Below are 20,304 nucleotides of genomic sequence, written 5' to 3'. Positions count from 1 at the left end.
CTTATACAACACGTGATGGCATCTTATTTTTCTTTGTCTTTTTTATTCCGAGTGACAAATGTAAAGTTTAGGCATCGTTGATATGGTATTTCGTAATTACTGTTATTGACTGAACTGGCTGATTGTAATCCCAAGTGCATTAAAGAGTGTAGATATTTACACAAATAAAGGTGCAAAGCTAATGCAGAATTATGGAGGAATTTATTTTATTCAAAGATTTTGTGTATAAGTGGTAAATGACTGCAGTCATGTAGGTTTTTTTATCCTAAGAAGTATGTTTAGACACACTGGATTATATTATATTATACATCCTTATAAATGCATATATTAAAGCGCCTTGGTAGCCAGATGGTTATAGTGTGTGTCACATGGCCAAATGATGCTTTTTGATTCTAATTGTTGACCTTCGTTGCTCGTCACATCCCTCTCACTCATGGTTTCCCATCTTTGTCTTCACCCTCAAGTAAAGATGTTCCAATAACTGAAGAAAATGGATTTTCCACGCATCTTTCAGCAAAAATGTAGCTGCAATCAAGTGCTTCTTAGCCCGAGGACATCAAACTCAAAGGCACAAAAAGGGCTGAAGCACAGCTCATCAATTTACAGCTTAAATACTGCAAACGGTCTAACCTTTCGACAGATTTATCAGTTGTGCTCCAGCCCTTTTTGTGCCTTTGAGTCCGATAACTGAACTTTGCGTATCAGCAGATATGGAGTACCAATCCAATGCCAGTGCATTAAAAATATATATATTATTTATCAATGGCTGTATGCTACTAATGCTGTATGGGTGTGATATGACTGCTATCATTATATTGTGACCTAGCTCAGCTTCAGTACATTTAGCGTACAGGATGCTGCATGGAAGTTGCAGGGTCTCTATTCAGGGTTGATAAATTCTGTGATATTGGCTCATGCATAGACATGTGTTTTTCGATATCTGATACACCATTTTAGGCTGCAGTGGGGGCATTTCCGAAATTTCCTGAAATTGGTATCGGAACAACCCTGCTCTCAAGCTGGAAGTCGACAGAAAGCCTTCACAAATTCTCAGAAACCATAAAATGCAGTGACATAATATGGGCATGACTTCCTGTGAAATATACGAGTATAAGGAACCTTTTGTAAAGAGTTCATGAGTTGTAACTCACTGCATTATAAATGGTCACCAAATCAAGTGCTACTGCTTCATGGATACAATAGAAGCCATTAATGGGAGCGAGTTTTGGTTAAAAAAGATCTCATTGACTGGTGTTGACCCTTTTTATATGGTAATTACAGTTACAAATGTTGGTCAATTCATAAACACTCATGGGTTTCTTACTGCATAATTATCCATCTTGCCTGCAGTTATAAATGATACTTAATCTTTAATAACGATGAGTTTGCCACATTCTAATAATAGATGCAGTCTGAAGTTGCAAACGTTAAGTATTTATTAAAAGGATTTTGGTGCAGAGAGTCTGCACACCTTTCCCAGACGGCATGTGGTCTAATGGTCCATTGATCTTCCTAAGGCTGAACTACCAAAAGGGAAAAGGAGCCAGCTGCCACCGGGCCCTGTGTTCACTGCATGTATGTGCCCACCGCTCACCTAATACATCAGCTAAGGCCTCCTTAACTAATGATCTCATTGCCATGTGTTTATTGGTGGCTCGGTGTCAAATATAGAAGTAATTATTTTCTAGTGCATGACTCATGATGATTTAGTGCAGGATTTACAATGAAATACTTCTGCTCATCATTAACAAATGATGAAATCACTATGATTATGTGTAATCAGTTCACACGTAATAGATCAGAAGTTAAAGAATATTACTTCACAGTTATCACATACATTAATCAGTATGTGATCAACTTAATTGGATTCCACTTACATAAAAGTTTAATTAAGACCCGTGTATTTGCTCAACCTCTCTCTGAGAGCAGAGTAGTCTGTTCTCAGAAAAATGAAGCTTTGTTTTTAATCAAACTGGTTGTCTGATGCAATGATTTATATAATTTACATAAATACAGTTACATAAATACATTTTGATGTAACTGGAATCCAGCTGATTTGATACTTCCTACATTAACTCATGCATTAAATCATCATGTCATGCATAAGTTGAGCATTTGTTAAGCATTACTTACATGTATGATTTGTGTATTACTGTGACGTGTTACCAGTATTATTACTATAAATATCTTAGGTTACGTTGTGCTCACTTGGTGCATATTCCAACACCAACACAAATTAAGTATTTTTGTTGCAAAGAAGCACTACGCAATATAGGGAGGAAAGGAACCAGTGAGGACCCACTATTCAAAATCTCTCTCCCAGAGCTCTCTTATGGGTTAATATGACCAGTGATTAAAGTCTCAGTAAAGAGACAAAATAAATGCTAAGCTGAGGGGGAATATCCACAAGCAGAGAGATTTTTCACAACCTGGCAACCTAATTTAAGTATGAAGCATTAGTAGAGTATTTAACCACTAACAAAAGCATATTAACCACTGATGAAGACGTTAGTTACAACTTATAAACAACGTATATGTTTTCAACAACAACAACAAAAAAAAAGATTTTGAGGTGTAAGATTGACATTTTTTGATGTACAGTATTTTTCTTTTTATGTCTGAAGGTTGACTGTGAATTTAAACTTAAATCAGTTTTATTTCTAGGTTGGTTAAAAATCAACATCAACAAACTACCCTAATATTAGTGTTGCTAGCTAGCAAACAAGAGTTTGCCTTGGAGCCACAGTGTAAGCACTTTGTGTTCTATTGATTTGTGCTGCCTTACTGAAAAATACAACTGTAGCACAAATCAATAGCAGAGTAACCCTCAACCCAGAAAACTGCTAAGTAGCACATCATGATAGGTAGCACTTAATAACAGAACACCTTGTTTGTCTGTGCTGACATTTTTATGTTGGCAAAGGAACATATTTCACTACATTTGGTGTCAGATTGAGGTGTGCGTTGATTTGACCCACTGTGGGTTAATGTGACTTATCTTTTCAATGTGACAGTTGCCCCCAACACTGTTTCAGTTACACCAGTCAAATTTCTCCTTTTTCTGTAAAAGTAGGGTATTATCTTGAGTAGTAGTAGTAGTAAACACTAGATAACTACCTAGCTAATGAGTGATGTAGATTAACTTGCTAGTTAGCAAGTGTTCAAGCTAACTTAAGGTGTTAAATATGTCGCTTTTACAGGTCCCCGACATCTTTTAACCATCTTCAAAATGTGTTTTTCTTTTCAACATAGACAAGCCTAACACATAGCATATATTTCCTGATTCAAGAAAGTTGACCAAGGCCCCATTCAGCCCAGACAAAACATAGTAAACATTTATTTAAACAGAAACGGTACTGCGTTGAACACCCTATTGTATATGCAAGCGAACTGCGCTTTACTGTCTTCTTAAATGTGGTGTTTACATACACATCACTGATTGGGTAGCAATTGAGAGAGAAAATGTCTCTCAAAGCCAGCTGTACACCGCTGCACGCTGTTTTGAGGAAATGTGTCATTTAATCTGAAAACTGTAGCATAACGCAACATTTTCAGATTGAATGGCACAAAGTTTGCTCAACGGATATTGGAGTACTAAGCAAATAGGGGTGGGACTTTAGAAAGGTCAATTCTAATGCTTTGACCTCTTTTTAAATTTAATATTATAGTCTTGTCCTTATTAGTAAAAGTTATCAGATGTATAATTAATTAGTGTATATATTAAAATACGACTTGGGTATTTCAAGTACTCTGAAGGAAGAACAATTGACCCCAGTCTCCCCTACTGAATACACTTCATACACAAAAAGAAGACCATGTGTGATTCAGTGTTTCTCCTGAAGCACTAACCCTGTTATGGGCCCCTGGGGCCCCCTATCTCTGCCAGCCAGGACTCCACTTTACAGGAGCGAGTGGCGCAGAGGATGACGGGTCACACACACACACACACACACACACATGTCTCATGGTCATTTACAGTCTCTCCGGTAGAGTTTGCTGTGGCTGCTCCCTCTGCCTTCCTCCTCTCGGCTCCTCCCCGTCTATTTATCAACTCCGTGACGGGTCACGTTATCGGAGGGGGGCAGTCGGTGTGAAAGCACTGAGCTCCCTGCCGACGAGTCACAGTCTTCCTGCACTTACCATCAAATATTAGTCAAAGAGTTGACGGGAAACCGAAAGCAGCCGAGTAAGAGCCGGGAATCTGTATAAAATCCCGGCGTTGAGCGGCGTGTCGTCGGTCAGACTGCTGTAATCTAACCGGAGAGGCTGGAGCTCATCGCGGGCTGGATGTGAAGCTCTACGGCTTTATAGGTGCACCGGACTCTGCCTGCCGACGACATGGACAATAAATAGTTGGTAACGTTGCTTTTCTTCCATAAGAACACATCTATTATGCTTTATTTGACTGTTATGTTTCATTACTGACAGGACACAAGAGTGTCTTCGTGGTAAATAAAATGTCAGTGTGACATTTTATAAGACAGAGTCTCATTTCCAGCGTTAATCTGTAGTAAGTTGTCACTCGCTCTTCAGGCGACAGCTTGTATCGTCCTGTAGTGATTTCTTCATCGCAAATTTACCACAGCCACATATTTCATGTTGTCATTGTACATAATGTGAATTGTTTGGCTATGACAGTAGTTTTTGGCAAGTGAAAGTAGTAATAACACAGTGTAAAAATACTCCACATCAAGTAAAAGTCCTGCAATCAGAATCTTACTCAAGTAAAAGTACAGAAAATAAGCGTTAAATGTACTCATCATTATGAAGGACTCAGAATTATATTACTTCATTATCATAAGTGATGTGTTAATGTGTTAATCTTTTTTAGGGCCCCACCAATAGTGGATTTTTGGGGCTGATGCCAATACTGACATCAAGGATTTAAGGAATTCCAGTATTGATATATCTACCAATATTATTTATACAGAATCTAATATTCAGAATAAAGAATATATACTTAACACTTGTGACAAATATCGGCGCATATTGGACAACAGATGTGCTGATACCAATATACAGTAGCTTTTACATGCAATATCAGTCAACTGATATATGATATATACATTATTGGCTTTTCAAATATAGTAGAGTTGGAGTATAAAGTAGTATACAATGTATATACTCAAGTAAAGTACAAGTACCTCAGAATTGTATAGTAAAGTACTTGAATAAATGTACTTAGGTACAGTTCACCACTAGTTTTTGGTGTGTTGTCAAAGTTTTTCTGTGGCCGCATTTTGAGTTGATCTTACCTGTTTCTGTCAAGTCACTTGTCACCTGCCAGTGTTTAAATACACCCTCAGTTATGCCTTTAAATCTTTATACCTAAGATCCTCTCCACCTCTGGGTTTGCTTTGCCCACATCTTTCTGTGCAAGTAAAGTATAACTTAGACTTAATAAGGGTAGCCTATTTTTCTATGCATTTCAGACCAGAAAATAATTCTTTGCTTTGCTCCTTTTTGTCACACAACATCAGTTTGGATCCAGCTGAAGTCATGGATGCAAGTTGGAAAAACTGCTTCGAAGAGGAGCTTTTGTGTCCCATTTGCCTGAATGTCTTTGAGGAACCCATCCAGCTGCCATGCAAGCACAACTTTTGCAAGGGTTGCATCTCTGAGGCTTGGGCCAAAGACAACGCTGCGGTCCGCTGTCCCGAATGCAACCATGACTACGACCAGAAACCCACACTGGAGAAGAACTTTAAGCTTGCCAACATAGTGAAGCGGTTTAATGCCTTGAACACTGAGAAAGTCCCCGCTGTGCTGCACTGTGTCCTCTGCAGACGAGGCCCCCCGCTGCCCGTGCGGAAGGTCTGCCTGCGCTGTAAGGAGCCCTGCTGCCAAACTCATATCCAGACGCACCTACAGCAGCCGTGTGCAGCGCCGGGACACCTGTTAGTTGACGCTGAGGAGCTGAGCGCTTGGACCTGTCCCAGTCATGAGGAGTACAGGCTGCTCCACTGTGAGGAAGAGCAGGTGGCTCTGTGTCCGTTCTGCTGCATCTCTCACTGCACTAACCAAAGACACACAGTCTGCGATGTGGATACCCAACGCATACAAATGCAGGTACATAAACATCCTCCCCTTCTCACCAGTGGACCTGCTTCACAGAAGCCATTTGACATGAAATAATAGGGTAAACACAGGTGTTATCAATGATACTGATTAAAGGGATAGTTCCAGTTATTTGAAGTGGGATTTCTAGAGGTACTTATAAATAGTCAATGTAGCAGAGAGGAATACCAGCATGGAAGCTAAGGACTTAACTGCTGTGGACAGGGTCAACAACATTTAGAAAAGGTCCATCAATAAAAAATCGATATGAGTCTAATAGTACATTATATTTTTTATGACTTTACTTTGCTATCAGACAACATTTTTCCAATGGAAAACCACAGTGATACAAGCCAAATATCTCTCTCTAAACCAACCAAACTCCATAGGCGAAATAGGTCATTTTACCTCACAGAACATAAGAGTTGTTGGTCTACCACTGCCTCGATCTGTTAGTTTGTTTGTGTCAGTGTGTGACTTTGGTGAATCTGAACTATCCTAGTTAAACACCAAAGTCGCACAATGACACAAACAAACTAACAGACTGAGGCAACAGTAGACCTGCAACCCCTGTGTTCTACAAGGTAAAATGACTGATTTTGCCTATGCAGTTTGGTTGGGTGGGAGAGGGAGTGATATTTGGCTTATATAACAGCTGTGTGAAAAGGCTGTTTGATGCCAAAGTAAAGCAATGAAAATATTCTAAATATAGCGTACACTTAAACAGATGTTGATGTTGTTAGGTGGACCTTTTTTAAGTCGCTAAAATACTTTTTCTGGCTGACCCTGTCCACTGTAGTTCATTGATTAGCTTCTGTGCTGGTGCCCCTCTCTGCTTCTCCATGCCAGCTGCCATCTAGGCCATCAGGTAATACACTGACTGTCGATAAATACCTCTTACAACCCTACATCAAATAATCTGAACTATCCCTTAAAGGTTCCGCTCCATGCTGGTTAAACTGAGTCAGGGTGCTGCTATTGTGTATGTTGACTCACTGGAAAGACCCTGCTACACTAAATGGAACAGGACCTTAATAAGTGTCATTGCTAACACCTGCCATCTTCATATAAACATGGCTGCCGTGAAAAAGGTCTTTTCACTTGAGCTGACAGGCAGGCTACTGTCAAAAAGTTTGATAGATGCACTCTCTTCCACAGATCTTTCTTTCGTTCTTTCAAAGAAGCAAACATTTCTTCCAGTTCATCAGTCTATAAAGGCCTTCTCCCTTTGCCTCTTCCTTTAATCTTATCTGATGTGAAAGGACCGGACAGGTGAAAGCCAACTCCTCAGGGTAGATGATAGCACACACACATGCATGCACTCACATGTAGACATACGTCACAAACACGCTGCTTTTAACCTTGATGAAACCACACATTCCACACCGCCACGCCCTCACATTAGCCGCCCTGTGCCCTCGGGTAAGTGCTGTGATGCAATCTGCGTGCACCGGAAATGATGACCCCCCCTGTATTAGGGGTGGATCCACATGTAGTTTGTTTATGTTAGCTGCCCTCATCCGTTTCGGGATTTGTTCATGAGGAAATGCACGCTGGCTAGGCTTCATGGGCTGATGAATGAATTGACATGCTGTTTTTGAGAAGGAAATGTGGTGATTTGTGAAAACGCTCACAAGCCAAGTTTGCATTTCAACCATTCCCAGGAGCTGAAAGGCGATTGTAGTGAAATGTTCGAGGAGACAAAAGTAGAAAAGAAGGGAGAAAAATGGACTGCCAGGCCTATTCACTCAGAGTGCCAAGGGGCTGGACATTTACATTTCTTATGTTTGACCCGTAAAGTTAGGAATTTAAATGTGTAAACAATGCACCTTTTTGTATTTTCTCTATTAGGAAAAGAAACATTATGTACAAAGCAATGCAGGAAAAAGCAATGCATCTTTGATTTCTATACAATAGTATTTTTATAGTAGAAAAAACCAATACACAATAACTCTTTGGATACCATGGCAAAAAGAAGAAAAAGTCCAGGTGCATATTTCTTTTCCTTAAATCAACAACCTGCACTCAGTGCCGGTACAGAAAAAGTTACTGAACGGTTTGTTTTTGCTGCAAGCCAAATTTCAGGCAGACGGATTTGAATGAGTTTTTATGAATTCATATTGAGTTAAACAAACCTTTGTTTTATAGTCATGTCTTGTTATTTGGTGACCTTGTCTGAACTTGAGCGTTCGCTACATCTTACCTGTCATGCTCCTCAGTCTTTCCCCTGTCCAAGTGGATCAATGACCCAACTGTGCCCAGACACTGCAGATATTGAATTACCAGGTATTGTTAGCCCTGATGTTGTTTGTAAATAACACAACCTGTTAAAAGGCAACTGTTGATCTAAGCTAGGCTAAGATTTATTCATAGATGTCAGTCTGCCGCTTCAGCGCTGTATCATAATGACTGAACTTCAGCAGCCTCCTACACAAGCTACCATCAGTAGTAACTGTCACCAGCATCGTTTAGCCTTTTACCACACTGACAGTGAATATTCTTGTAGCTTACGTACCAACTTTTGCTCCTCGGTGTGATGTACCTGATGCAGCTAGCTACCAACCACTAGCAGGAAACACACTGATACCTTGAATAAATTACAGATTTCTCTGTGTTAACATGGCTGGAAATATTTCAGATAGTGTCTGCATACAACTTAACAAAATAAATAACATATGACTAGCATTTTTATACATTTTGATGCTGAAATGTCACATAGCTTCTAGCACCGTATTTGGCCCAGGGGCTGCGAATATAATAGGCCTCTACAGTATGTGTTAATCTAACTGGCAGGGTTGACCTCAGGATGCATGAAAGAATATATCTGGCATGAGGCCGGCGTGTCATGGTGGTGTCCACGTCTGTATTTTCCTCACTTCTGTACCTTTTTTTCACTTCACTTTCTTTTCACAAGTCTAATGTAATTGGCAAGGTGTAAAAAAAACAATCACCCACGCTGCCTTATATTCATTTCTTCCCTCTTCCTCCCTATCTGTGAAGGGTGGGAGTGAGAATCAGATTAGTTTTAGCATCTGCCATGTTGCAGTCTTGTTGATATGTTTGGTGATCAGATTATTCCAGTTTAGAAAGTTACAGATGGCGTTTCTTTCCACTGTGTAGATCACAAAGTTCTAAATCTGTTGAAGTCTTTTCGGCACAAACTGTTGCTCTGGTCCGGAGCTATTATTGGGACAAAAGATGTCTGTTCAGCCCTTTCCACAGCTGCTCTCTACACACACACATGCACACACCCACCCATCTTTCCTTTCTTTTCCCACTGTATGTTCGCAGAGTAAATGGAGCTATCCAGGAGTCAGAGGTCCTGGCTCTTCTCAGATTAACACTCTCCATGCTCTGGCCTCTAGACCAGACACAGAGTGCACTCTCATATTGATAAATGTGGCAGTAGGCAAAAGTTAGGCGTCTTGTATGCTGGGTAATACTTTGTTGAAGTAATTTGAGGCTGGAGTGGCTTCTCTTCATTACTTACTGAAAGGTTGTTCTCCTTGACAGAGCTGCTGTGGGCTATTTTTGTAAAAGGACTTTAAATTCCCCTGGCAGCACTCTTGTTGCTTTTGGGATAAACAAAGAGGGAAAAACCAATGTTCATATCTTCAGTTATCTTTGGCTCTCATAGGAGGCTTTTATAGTAACCTTTTGCAAGCGTGCTGGTAATTTAAAGAGGAGAAAGGGAGGATAATATAATAGTAATGTCGTCCCTGGGACAGGCGGAGGAGGAGCCCTCCCACACAACCTCACCTTGGTTTTCTCAGGCACCTAAAAGCAGGAAACCGTCGCTTATGGAAGCTCTGCCGTTTGCAGTTTCTTGTATCTGGGCTGGAGTGAGTCAGTTCCCCAGAATGCTGAGGGCAGTCCATTGACATCAGACGTGGGGAATAGTTGTCAGTTGATTGTGAAAGAGGCTCTCTGTTCATTGAGCCTGAGGCTCCTCATTTAAACATGAGCTTCCTGGCAACCCGCGGGTGTCTGGATGCCTAAATAGGACAGTGGGGAAAGTGATCATTGGCGGGTTTAATCTTGATAAAGGTAGGCTTTCACGCTGCTACAGAGAGATCAGCAACCAGACAGTTCCCTCCTGTCTCCTTATGCTATTTCAAGCACACAACAAGACAAGAAGGGAATTGGAGGAAACACGGTAAAATGAGGAAAACACAGTTGTTGAGTCGAAGCATCCAGGCATAGAGAAGCTGTTGCCATAAAGCAGTTAATGCACCATTTACGATAGCAATAACCCAACTGTGTTTTTTCCTGTTTTTGTCAATACAGTCACACAGAAGAGCTGAGGTGCCACTGAGATACTATGCATTGTGTTAAGACAGCGATTATTAACGCAAGAGTGCTTTCTGAAAAGTTAAGTGTGGTGCACACAGTACATGAAAAACTAGATTAAACAAATTTATCCAGTTAAACGATACCTGCATTCAATCTTTTTAGTAACCAGATTCTGAAAAAAATCACTACTTGTGTGGTTTTGGCCGCAGCCAATCACTGCAGGTGTTCTTCAATTTAAGATGTCATGTGATTGGCCCACTATCACAGCAGCTACAGCCCATACAGTCTGTGGTGTGGTGAAGTCAAGAGTGGTTTATTTGATGCAGCTGGTAGTTTATTGTGCTGAATGGTTATTTCAGAGGTTCCTTTCATATGTTGGTATTGAATTAATTAGAGAAAAAGGAATCAAATTAAATACTCGATTTACTTAATTGGCATCTGTATGTCCTTATGGCTGATATCAGATTGTTTAAAGAGGATTGTTTACCTGAAGCAAGATGTAGTGTGTAGTACAGGTGTGGGATGTGACAAGAAGGCACGTAAACAAATTTGTATTCAATATGTACTCAGAAGTGTTTCTAACCTAATGGTATGATTTAGCCTCTAATGGTTGCAAGTTAGCAAAACTAAAGGGTGTCTGTCAGATCTGTACCTCCTGCAACTCACAACAGAGATGAGAAGGAAGTGAGCCACTTCCATCGTCAGCTCTGGAAAAAATGATGTATTGAATTCAGGGATTGTCTTAGGGATAATTAAAATAGCTTTGATGTAGTAAAAAAAAACGTTTCTATGTTGCTGTAGCTACACTTGCTACGTTTCTCAAGTGTGTAGCTTCAGCTTAGCTTAATGTAGCTTAATGCATCCTTTACTTTGTTGTAAACTTCTTCTTCTCCTCTTCCATTAATGAATTGCTGCATTTTTTCAAAGATGAACTCCACCAACTTACTACCTCACCCCTGTGTTGGTGGTGTGCATGACTGTCTTCATCATTGATGTGTTGTGTAGAACTGGATCCTTCTTCAAACATAACTTGCTCACGCAGCACATCTGTCTTAAACAGGTCATATTATGTTCATTTTCAGGTTCAGGTTCAGGTTCGCCAATTAAAAGTGTGTGGTGGTGGCTATATCTGCAGAGTTTTTGCCCTCTGCCTATTTATAATAGGGAGTGATTAACTAACACTGCCAGCATTTAGCTGCTAGTAAGCCAAATAATTTGGTCGAGACCAAAATTGAGCTAAAAGGAGAATGTTTATTGAACCTGCATTCATCGGGTGATCAGAGATATAACTCAAAACCAATTTTAATGTTGGTCCCAGTCTGCTGGATGTGTAATTCAACAACTGTTTGCTGATACGTTCGCCAGCAATTTGATATGGTGATAATATGTCCCTGAATGGCCCCCCAAAAAATCAATTGATGCTGCTTTAACAGTTTAAATGCTTCATTTGTTTATGCTGTCTTCCCTTGTTAGTGCTTCCATTGCCAATAGTCCAAAGTCTGAATTGTCAAACATGAGCTGGAGGAGACAGAAACATTTCTGCCTTTTCACAGGTGCCAGTATTGTCAGCACTTCTCCACTAAGAAGGACAGTTGAGATTATGCAAACAAGAAAAAGTGGGTGTAATATTATATATTTGATATTTTTTAATGTCATCTAGAGTCTTTTTTTGCTGTTTTGTTTTAAAAAACTAGACAGACTATTGGAAGTGTTCACTGTGGTATAGTGTAGTGGCCAGCCAGTTGTTGTACATAAGACTCCATGAGTGTTGTAAGCAGCTGAAGAGGCCTGTTGCTGTGATACCACAATGTAGCTACCCTGAAACCCGCTCACAAGAGACCGCAGGAATGTCCTCATTCTCCCTATCTTTCTTTTTTTTTTGCTTCAAACTTTCTCCCTGTTGCTTTCACCCTCTTTTTGTATGTCTTTCTCACTTTCTTTCTGTCCGTTCTTGGCATGTGCAAGCAGAGCCCCACAGCACTTTGCCTTTCCTGCCGTTGCCTTTCTCCCATGCACACTCATGCGGAGGGAGAGAGCCGACCCCGGCGTTATGCACACAGACATGACAATCTGTCACTGACACAGAGGCCAATGCAAACAATGGGAGCAATGCATGTGGCAAAATGAGAAAGCAGAGAGGGGTAGAGAGAGACACCCCCGCTTTTTGCTCCCTCCTGCTCCCTCACATACACATTAGCTTCCACATATAAATACATACACAAGGCTTTGTTGCCATGACAGCAGGTTTTTTTTTCCTCTTATTTGGGCATGGTGCCTTTCCCATGCAGAAACAGTTCATTAAAAAGCGTACCTGCCCTCCCCTGTTCCTAGTTAGCTGTCAGCCTGTGACTGTGGATTGATTTCCATCTCCTGCAGTAAATGGAGAAGGATTATGTTTTACCGGCTCTTTTACTGGCTTTTCAGCCCACAGAGGAAGTAGGCTGGTCCCAACAATGGACTTCACTTGATGTAACACAGTCCCTGATAAACTTAGAAGCAATCAGAGATGTATTTGCGCAATTGTTTGTGCCTTTAACCGGTGCTCTCCTAATGGATAAATGCATGTGGTTGTCGCTGGCAGCTGTTGTTTCCTCCGTCTCATCAGGCTTGTGGAGGAGGAGGTTGTCTTAGTGACTAATGAACAGCAGCCAGGTTTACTGAGGTCACAGCAGAGGCCTGAGTTTTAAGAAAGTGTGTGTGTGTGTGTGTGTGTATGTGTACTATTTTTCTATTTTCAGTGCATCTTGTTGTGGGTCATCTGTCTAATCCATCTCTCGTATGTCATCCCTCCACAGGCCATGCTAATGAGGCAGCAAGACAGACTGGAGGGTCGTGTTCAGAACATCGATGAGCAGCTCACCAAGCTGGAGTCAGACAAGACACTGATGAAGGTACAGTACCACACACAGAAACACCATCCTGAACATTATCAGTACAGTTCTTTGTCATCATGTGCATTTTGGTGCTGTAATGAAATGGCTCCGTACCTTTGTTCGCTGTTAGAAAATGAAAAGAAAATGTAATTTATCTCTAGCTTGGAATGGCTAGTGCATTAGGCTGGAAAATGCATTTTATAAATGACTTTCCTTCTTCAGTCCTGAACAAGAAAAGCACAGACTCCACATAATGAAGTAAGAAAAATATACTTAAATATGCAATCACCGAACACATCAATTTATTACTGTGTATTGATGCATAATTTGTTTTGTTTTATACCAGGTCTTTACTTATTTTCTGCTGAATGGCGCTAATGATAATTTATGTAGATTAGATGCTTTTGCTGATAAATTGACGAAACAAGTGCTAAAAAGGTAACTCCAGCAATTTAACTTTTTCAACACTGCCTCAGTCATCCTGACTCAGAGGCTGTAGCAGGCTCAGTTTTAAAGCTAGTACCATATATATCTGTACCTCTGTCTTCTGTCATACTAGCTTGTGGGAATAACACTCACTAACTGTGAAGTGAAAATTGTGAAAAACTAGTGTTGCGATCTTCAAAGAAGTCCCTAGCCTTGTCACCTCAAGGTATCTGAATGAAAATGGGTCTCACCTTTACATATATATGCCCACTTCATGCTAATCCCATGCCGCTTTGGCCAAAACCATGCAATTATTTGCATGCAGTAAATTTGTTATTTTAGCCTATTCTATTTCAGTATTTCTGCATACCGCATGCCCTACATAGAATTGGAATTGCATAACTTGGGTGTGACTGGAAAGCTGAGACTTTTGTGGATTCAATGGATTCATGTGTCTCTGTGTGTGATGATGTTAGTCCCCATAGTAACCATTTCATTTTAGTGAGACAATTTTTTCTTAAGCTCGCCCTCACATTATAAAATGACCTTTACTGACCTCTACGGCAATCACAACGTCATGAAACTCCACGACCACAAACTAGACGCCCATTGGATTCAGAGGATATATGGTTTTCCCCAGTATACTGACAATAAGGGGGTTCTGAGCAATTCCCAGAACAGAAGTGTTCACCATCCAATCACAGAAAAAAAACGCAATTCCAAAAATTCCAAAATGTCACAAGTTTTTGGTACTAAATCACTGCATGGATTTTTCTGCATTGTTGCTCAATGTGGTATTCTGGGGGGATTTCTGACCATTTATATTCATTCTCGAGTGCTGAAAGAAGGCTACAGCTCAGTGTAGTAAGTGGTATTAACCCCACATCTGCTCTAACAACTGATGAGATAAGAAAGAGCATATGAATGACCATCATTTACTTCCATCACAATGTTTTTAGCCCTTGTAAACTCTAAACTTTCAAAATTTGAATAGGCGCCTAAAGAAAACACACAGTTAAATTAAACTTCAGGGTCCCAGCTTTCATATGATGCACTTCAGTGTGCATATGCTGTTGACCTGCTATCTTCCCCTGAAGATGCCTGCTCCTCCCATAAATGATGAAAATAAGTGTATGGTAGGGATGGGTGGAGTGGTAATTTATCTCAGACTTGACAAAAAGCTCCTCCTCATCAACCACAAGTGTCAGCGGAGAGATGTGTGCTGGTGGCGACTTCCTTTCTAAACAGAAAACTTGTGTCCAACCTATCCACTCTCCACAGGACGCGGTGTCCGAACTGAAGGAGCGCGTGAGAGCCCAGTACCAGAGGATGCATGCGCTGCTCGAAGCGAACCAGGCTGAAACCGTGCAGATGCTGGAGAGCACTTTCACCATGTACGTGAGGAAAAACTCCCAGCAGGTGCTGCAGCTCAACGAGAAGCGGCAGGAAGCAGAAAAACTCCTGAGCTCAGTACAAACGTTCTTCCAAAGATCAGACAGCATTAACTTCATGAAGGTACAAATGTGCACTTCTCTCTCTACTTCTGCCACATGCATTCATGTCTGCACAGCCACACAAACACACACACTACACACACAGTGCACAGGCCAACTGGAAGTGTTTTACAGTGTTAGTATACCAAAGAACTAAATGTTCTGTTTTCAGCAACGCACAAACCGCAGTTTCACGTACAATCCTTATTTACCGCAAGCACTGATGCATATATACAATGTATTTTCTGTTCTCCTCATCTTAGCTGTTAGTGAGATGTTTAATGGCAGATGATTGCTGAATGACTTATGTATCTTGTTGTCCTTTTCAGAACACAAAACCTTACCAGCTGCTAATGGACAGGTAAGCATTTCCATTTCTATAGCGATCATGTCTGGCTGGGTCAAATCGATCAGAGTAAATGAATGATTATTAACAAGGATAGACGTTAATAATTTTAAGCCCAGGTCCCACCGGGCACCAAGCCTCTAATTTTAGTGGTCAAAGTAAATTTTTAGTGGCCCAAATGTAAACTTGTGTAAAAACAACACAGGCAAGGAATTTTTACACACCTTAACACAGCCTTTCGTCACTGTGACACTTGTGTTGTCCAATTTTCCGATTAACTATGATGTGATGTTTCCTGGAGGCATTGTTTCTGATGCATTCAGGGAACAAAGCTGGACTTCTCGGCAAGTTGAGAAAACTGGCAGCGCACACCGCAGTACATTACATCATTAGACGTGTTATATTCTAGCCACTTAAGTTTTTTTCTGTTTACTATGCGACCATGTCACCAGCTGAAATTTGGCTCAAGTTTTTTGCAATAGATTGGTTTTCACAATCCATGACTGGTAAGCATTAACCCCAATTTCATTGGATATCGGTGGATAACAGTTAGCCACCAATTGATCTTGGGATCCCTAGCATTTAGTATTTATCAGCAAAGAGCAAGTTGGCAACTAATATTAATTGTTTGGTATTAGTAAATGGTTAGAGATTGAGATCACTTGATATTTCTGTGTTTCATTGAACTAAACCAGTGATGCTTTCGTGGTCATGTTTTGATCCAAAGATCCTTAACCTGCTGTCATTGAGGTTAGAACATTAGAACACAATCAGATATTCTCTTCTCAGTTGAATCATTTACCTGTTTTCAAACCAGAGAACCGATCATGCAAGAGTAAAAACTTGCAAATTTGGAGAACCCTAGTAATATTCAATCAACCACACTTGATAAATCTCTTTCCATTATTCACCTTCCTGCTCAGAATGTGTGAAGGAGAGGTGTGTATTTCACTCTTGCATCTAATGTATATATCTGTTTACCAGCAAAGTATGCTTCCAGTCTTCCAGTGAAAATTAAATGCACGCATCAAAGTGCAGAATGGGTTTCAACCATGGGTGCAAACAGCTTACTGAATTTGGTCTCTTATATTTAATGTGCGTCTCTTTTTTTTTTTTTTAGGTCAAACTCTCACCTGACTAGTGCCATCCCTCCACTCAGAGTGGGCCAGCTCAACTCTCATCATTTGCTGTCCGAACTCTCAACGAGAGAAAAGAACCTGCGAAAAATGTTGGAGGGTAAGAAAAAATTGCAACCACTAATAAAGATCAGTGATGAATGTGATATTTAACAATTTCTGTCAGAATTAAAGGGCTAGTTCAGCTTATTTAATATGGACTGGTATAATGTACTTATGGATATTCAGTGTAGATGAAGGTCAGTTTGAAGAGGCAGAGTGGAGTACAGATGCAAACGTTTTTTAGCCCCCTAAAAAAATGTTCACCTTAAGTGTACGCTATATTTAGAACATTTTCCCTGCTTTACGTTGTGTCAGGCAGCCTTTTCCAGCAAGAAATTGCAGTCAGATAAGCCAAATATCGCTCTCTCCGAACCAACCAAACTCCATGGGTGAAATCAGTCATTTTACCTTGTAGAACACAGGAGTTTCTGGTCTACCGCTGCCTAAATCTGTTCCTTCATTTGTGTTATTGTGTGACTTTAGTGTTTAAATAAGTTCAGATTCATCAAAGTCACACAATAACACAAACAAACTGACCGATCGTGGCAGCAGTTGACCAGCAACTCCTGTGTTCTGCAAGGTAAAAACCAAGCAATATTTGGCCCTCTTTGTTTCTTCAAGCCAATACACTGACTATTGATAAGTACCTGATATAACCATACATTAAATAATCTGTACTATCCTTTTAACTATTATCTTTTTTCTTTTCCACAACCTTCAGAACCAATCAATGAGGCGCCCATACTTGAGATAGTCCAGTCTCACAGCACCTCCGCTGGCTCCACTTGTAGTTCAGGACTACAGAAAAGGAAATACGGCATGGCATTCCTGGAGAGTAACACAGCAAACTCCACCTCCCAGGATCCTCCGCCTTTGCTCTACAGCAGCAAAAAACCTTTTCTAGGTGACCAGAGCCACCGTGCTTCATCCATGTATTCCTCTGAAGGCCTGTCCCAGAATCCTCACGCTGGCCCCGGCCACAGCCGGCTCCTTGACACTTCAGCCCATCACATGGTGGGTCTAGGGTCCAGCTCTAGCCACCACTCAGGGACCATATTCCCCCCCTCCCACTTCCCCAGCGGAGGTGCCTCGCAACAAGCCATGTACGAAGGGAGGAAAGTACTGATGTGCACTCTGAATAACTGCTGCTGCTCCAGGGCCCCCACTGCTGCTCGTGCCCGGCCTCCGTACCCAGCGTCGGACTCCTTCCCCTCCATGACCTCTCAGGAGTTTCCCCCACATGCCCCACTGCCTGCAAGCCAGCCGCTGCAGCATTTTCCCATGAGGGGGCTGATGGAGGCCTCACAGACAGCCAGGCACCCTGACTTCTATGGGCTGTATGGCCAGTCTTCAACCAAGCATTATGGGACCAAGTAATAAATCACAATCAGCATTTATTCCGTTCTATTAAATGGATAGTTTGGGTTATGTGAAGTGGGTTTGTATGAGGTATTTATCGATAGTTGGTGTATTACCTACAGTAGATGAAGATCAGTATGCCCCCAGTCTAGAGTTGCAGAGACGAGTACCAGCACCGATGCTAAACAACAAAATGCTGTGGACAGGGTGAGCAACAAAAGATATTTAGCCATTAAAAAAGGTCCACCCAAAAATTTATTGTCATTTTAAGTGTAAGCCTTTTCTGTTGGGAAACTGCCGTTATGTCAGTTTGATTAGCTTCTGTGCACTGAAAAAAAAAGAGAATTGTTGTATTGTAAGTATAAAAAACGATTTCAGTTGGTAACACGCAAATTATTTAAAATTTTTCAAATCAAGTAAAGTTCTTTACAAGTCACTGGGAGTTACCTTTAACTACTACTGAAAGTACACTTTATACAGTGTGGTGGTCCTCCTCACAGCATCTAGTGTAGATAATACACTGCCTGTCGATAAGTACCTCATATACACAATCAAATAATCTGAACTGTCCCTTTAAATCAGAATCAGCATCAGAATTTCTATGTTTGTTTTTCATTCCTTTCCATTTAGGTTCAGAGATTTGTTTCCAGTTTGTGTCGCCTTCATGAGAACGTTATTTTGACACTTACTTGACCCCGTTTTGGGAAACCATGCCCTGTTAGCTGTGGTAGCCCTGTTTACTTCTCCAGTGACAGTAGTCACAGTGACAGTAGTAGTGCTCTAATTTGACAACACCTCTGTAATTTTATTTATTTTCTGTTTCAATTCGACTGGAAGTGCTAATGTGAATAATGTAGTCTTAAATCCATTCAAGCAGTGAACTAAAGAAACGACATATCCTTCAAGACGAGTCCTGACGTGGGACTTCAGAGACTTCAGTGCCTAAACAGACTGTTAACATGCTCTTATTGTACTTGCAAGTTCCTAGCTCTTGATTATTTCCTGTTTGCGGCTGAAAGCATGCAGGGAGCCTCTCCATGCACTCCAAAGTCCATGTGGCTTTAGAAACACACTGGACGACAAATGCTTGTCAGGTTTTTCATGAATTTTTATACAAGATTATGAATAAACCAAAATCAGTGGAAAATATTGAATAAACAAGCAGATTAATTTACCTTTTTGTTGTATTTGAAGCATTGGTTTGCAAATGTTTATGTCATCTTGTGGGCCTTTATCCATGATTAAAGGATCAACATGTAACAATTAAGCCTCCAAAAATTAGTCAGGTGAAGCTATAGACAGTATATTAAATAGGTTAAAATCCTATTTAATATTCAGTCTATGGTTCACTGTAAGTTGATCAGCTTTTCATAACGATCGATCGGTTGTCTGTCAGTTTATAGCATGCATTTCTGAGAATAGGGACAAATTATGTCCTACCAAAAGAAACTTTTAAGAACTATTAATACCAAAATTTAATTTCCAATTTATAGGGTAAAATCTGTTATTTAAGTATTTATACTTGCTTGCCTTGTGGACCTTTGTACCAGACAAGAATTCACGATTTAATAAGTTATTTCCCTGCATAATTGAAGTCAGAGTCCCCTCAAAATATGTCTTTGTCCCAATTCTCAAGAATAATTTACTAACTATGTTTGAAGCGTGTTGTTTCCCCCTGCCTCACCCTCTCCAGGCTCGAGAAAGCTCAGGCAGGCTGCAGGAGCGCAAGACAAGCGCAACATTGTAGTCTGACAATTACAAGTAATGAGTCCTACACTTTAAGTTGATCAGCTGTTTATAACTGTCAGTCATCTGTCAATGTAAAGCTCAGCCCGTTATCCTGAAAACAAAAGCCCACTGCTCTGAAAACAGACGTCCAAGAGTTCAGTGACTGCCTGCCAGACTTCATTAATATATTGTTCATTTTAACTGTTATAAACATCTACTCCTTCTACAGGATTATAAATGATTTCTTACAACTCCTAAACAGACACTTACTCATTCGGTGAACTTTTGGCATAAATTTGAACTCTAATAAATGTGAAACTGGCAAAAAAATTAAAGTTTCAAAGGAGGATACCACTGCTGTTGCATTGTTGCCAAAGAAGCCAGTATTTCAACTTAACGTGTTCTTAATCTCTAATCACATCATGGTCATTTTATGATTTATTACAGTAATGTATTACAAATTTCTCCTTTAAACCGAGTGACCCATTTGTTAGTTTAAAAATGTTTGATTACAGTTTGAGTCGTGTTTGTACTGAGAGGCGCGTTGTGTG

General features: G+C 40.5%; 1 protein-coding gene across 2 annotated transcripts; it reads left to right on the top strand.

Annotated features, from left to right (window-relative positions):
- The first annotated feature begins 3,978 nt into the window (after positions 1–3,978).
- On the top strand, positions 3,979–18,330 carry LOC146315363 (E3 ubiquitin-protein ligase TRIM8-like). Of its 2 annotated transcripts, none has more exons than XM_084736206.1 (7): positions 3,979–4,352; positions 5,481–6,069; positions 13,146–13,241; positions 14,931–15,164; positions 15,472–15,503; positions 16,609–16,724; positions 17,388–18,330. In XM_084736206.1, the coding sequence occupies exons 1-7, from the start codon at positions 4,339–4,341 to the stop codon at positions 18,041–18,043; spliced, it is 1,737 nt and encodes a 578-aa protein (XP_084592332.1). In that variant the 5' UTR covers positions 3,979–4,338; the 3' UTR covers positions 18,044–18,330. The 2 variants fall into 2 exon arrangements, with proteins under 2 accessions (XP_084592332.1, XP_084592333.1); XM_084736207.1 differs by having other exon boundaries at positions 3,981–4,356.
- The last annotated feature ends 1,974 nt before the right edge of the window (positions 18,331–20,304 follow it).

Source organism: Lutjanus erythropterus, chromosome 14 (genome assembly GCF_056507025.1).
Source record: "Lutjanus erythropterus isolate fLutEry1 chromosome 14, fLutEry1.hap2, whole genome shotgun sequence".
NCBI classification, from domain to species: domain Eukaryota; kingdom Metazoa; phylum Chordata; class Actinopteri; order Lutjaniformes; family Lutjanidae; genus Lutjanus; species Lutjanus erythropterus.
Note: the sequence above shows the minus strand (reverse complement) of the source record. Positions and strands in the feature narration are given on the sequence as shown.

What these genes read in the sequence shown, in the direction of transcription:
- LOC146315363 (XM_084736206.1), top strand. An exon ending in ACAGCATTAACTTCATGAAG is followed by an intron (nt 15,165 to 15,471) that starts GTACAAATGTGC and finishes TGTCCTTTTCAG; the next exon opens with AACACAAAACCTTACCAGCT. An exon ending in CCTGCGAAAAATGTTGGAGG is followed by an intron (nt 16,725 to 17,387) that starts GTAAGAAAAAAT and finishes CACAACCTTCAG; the next exon opens with AACCAATCAATGAGGCGCCC.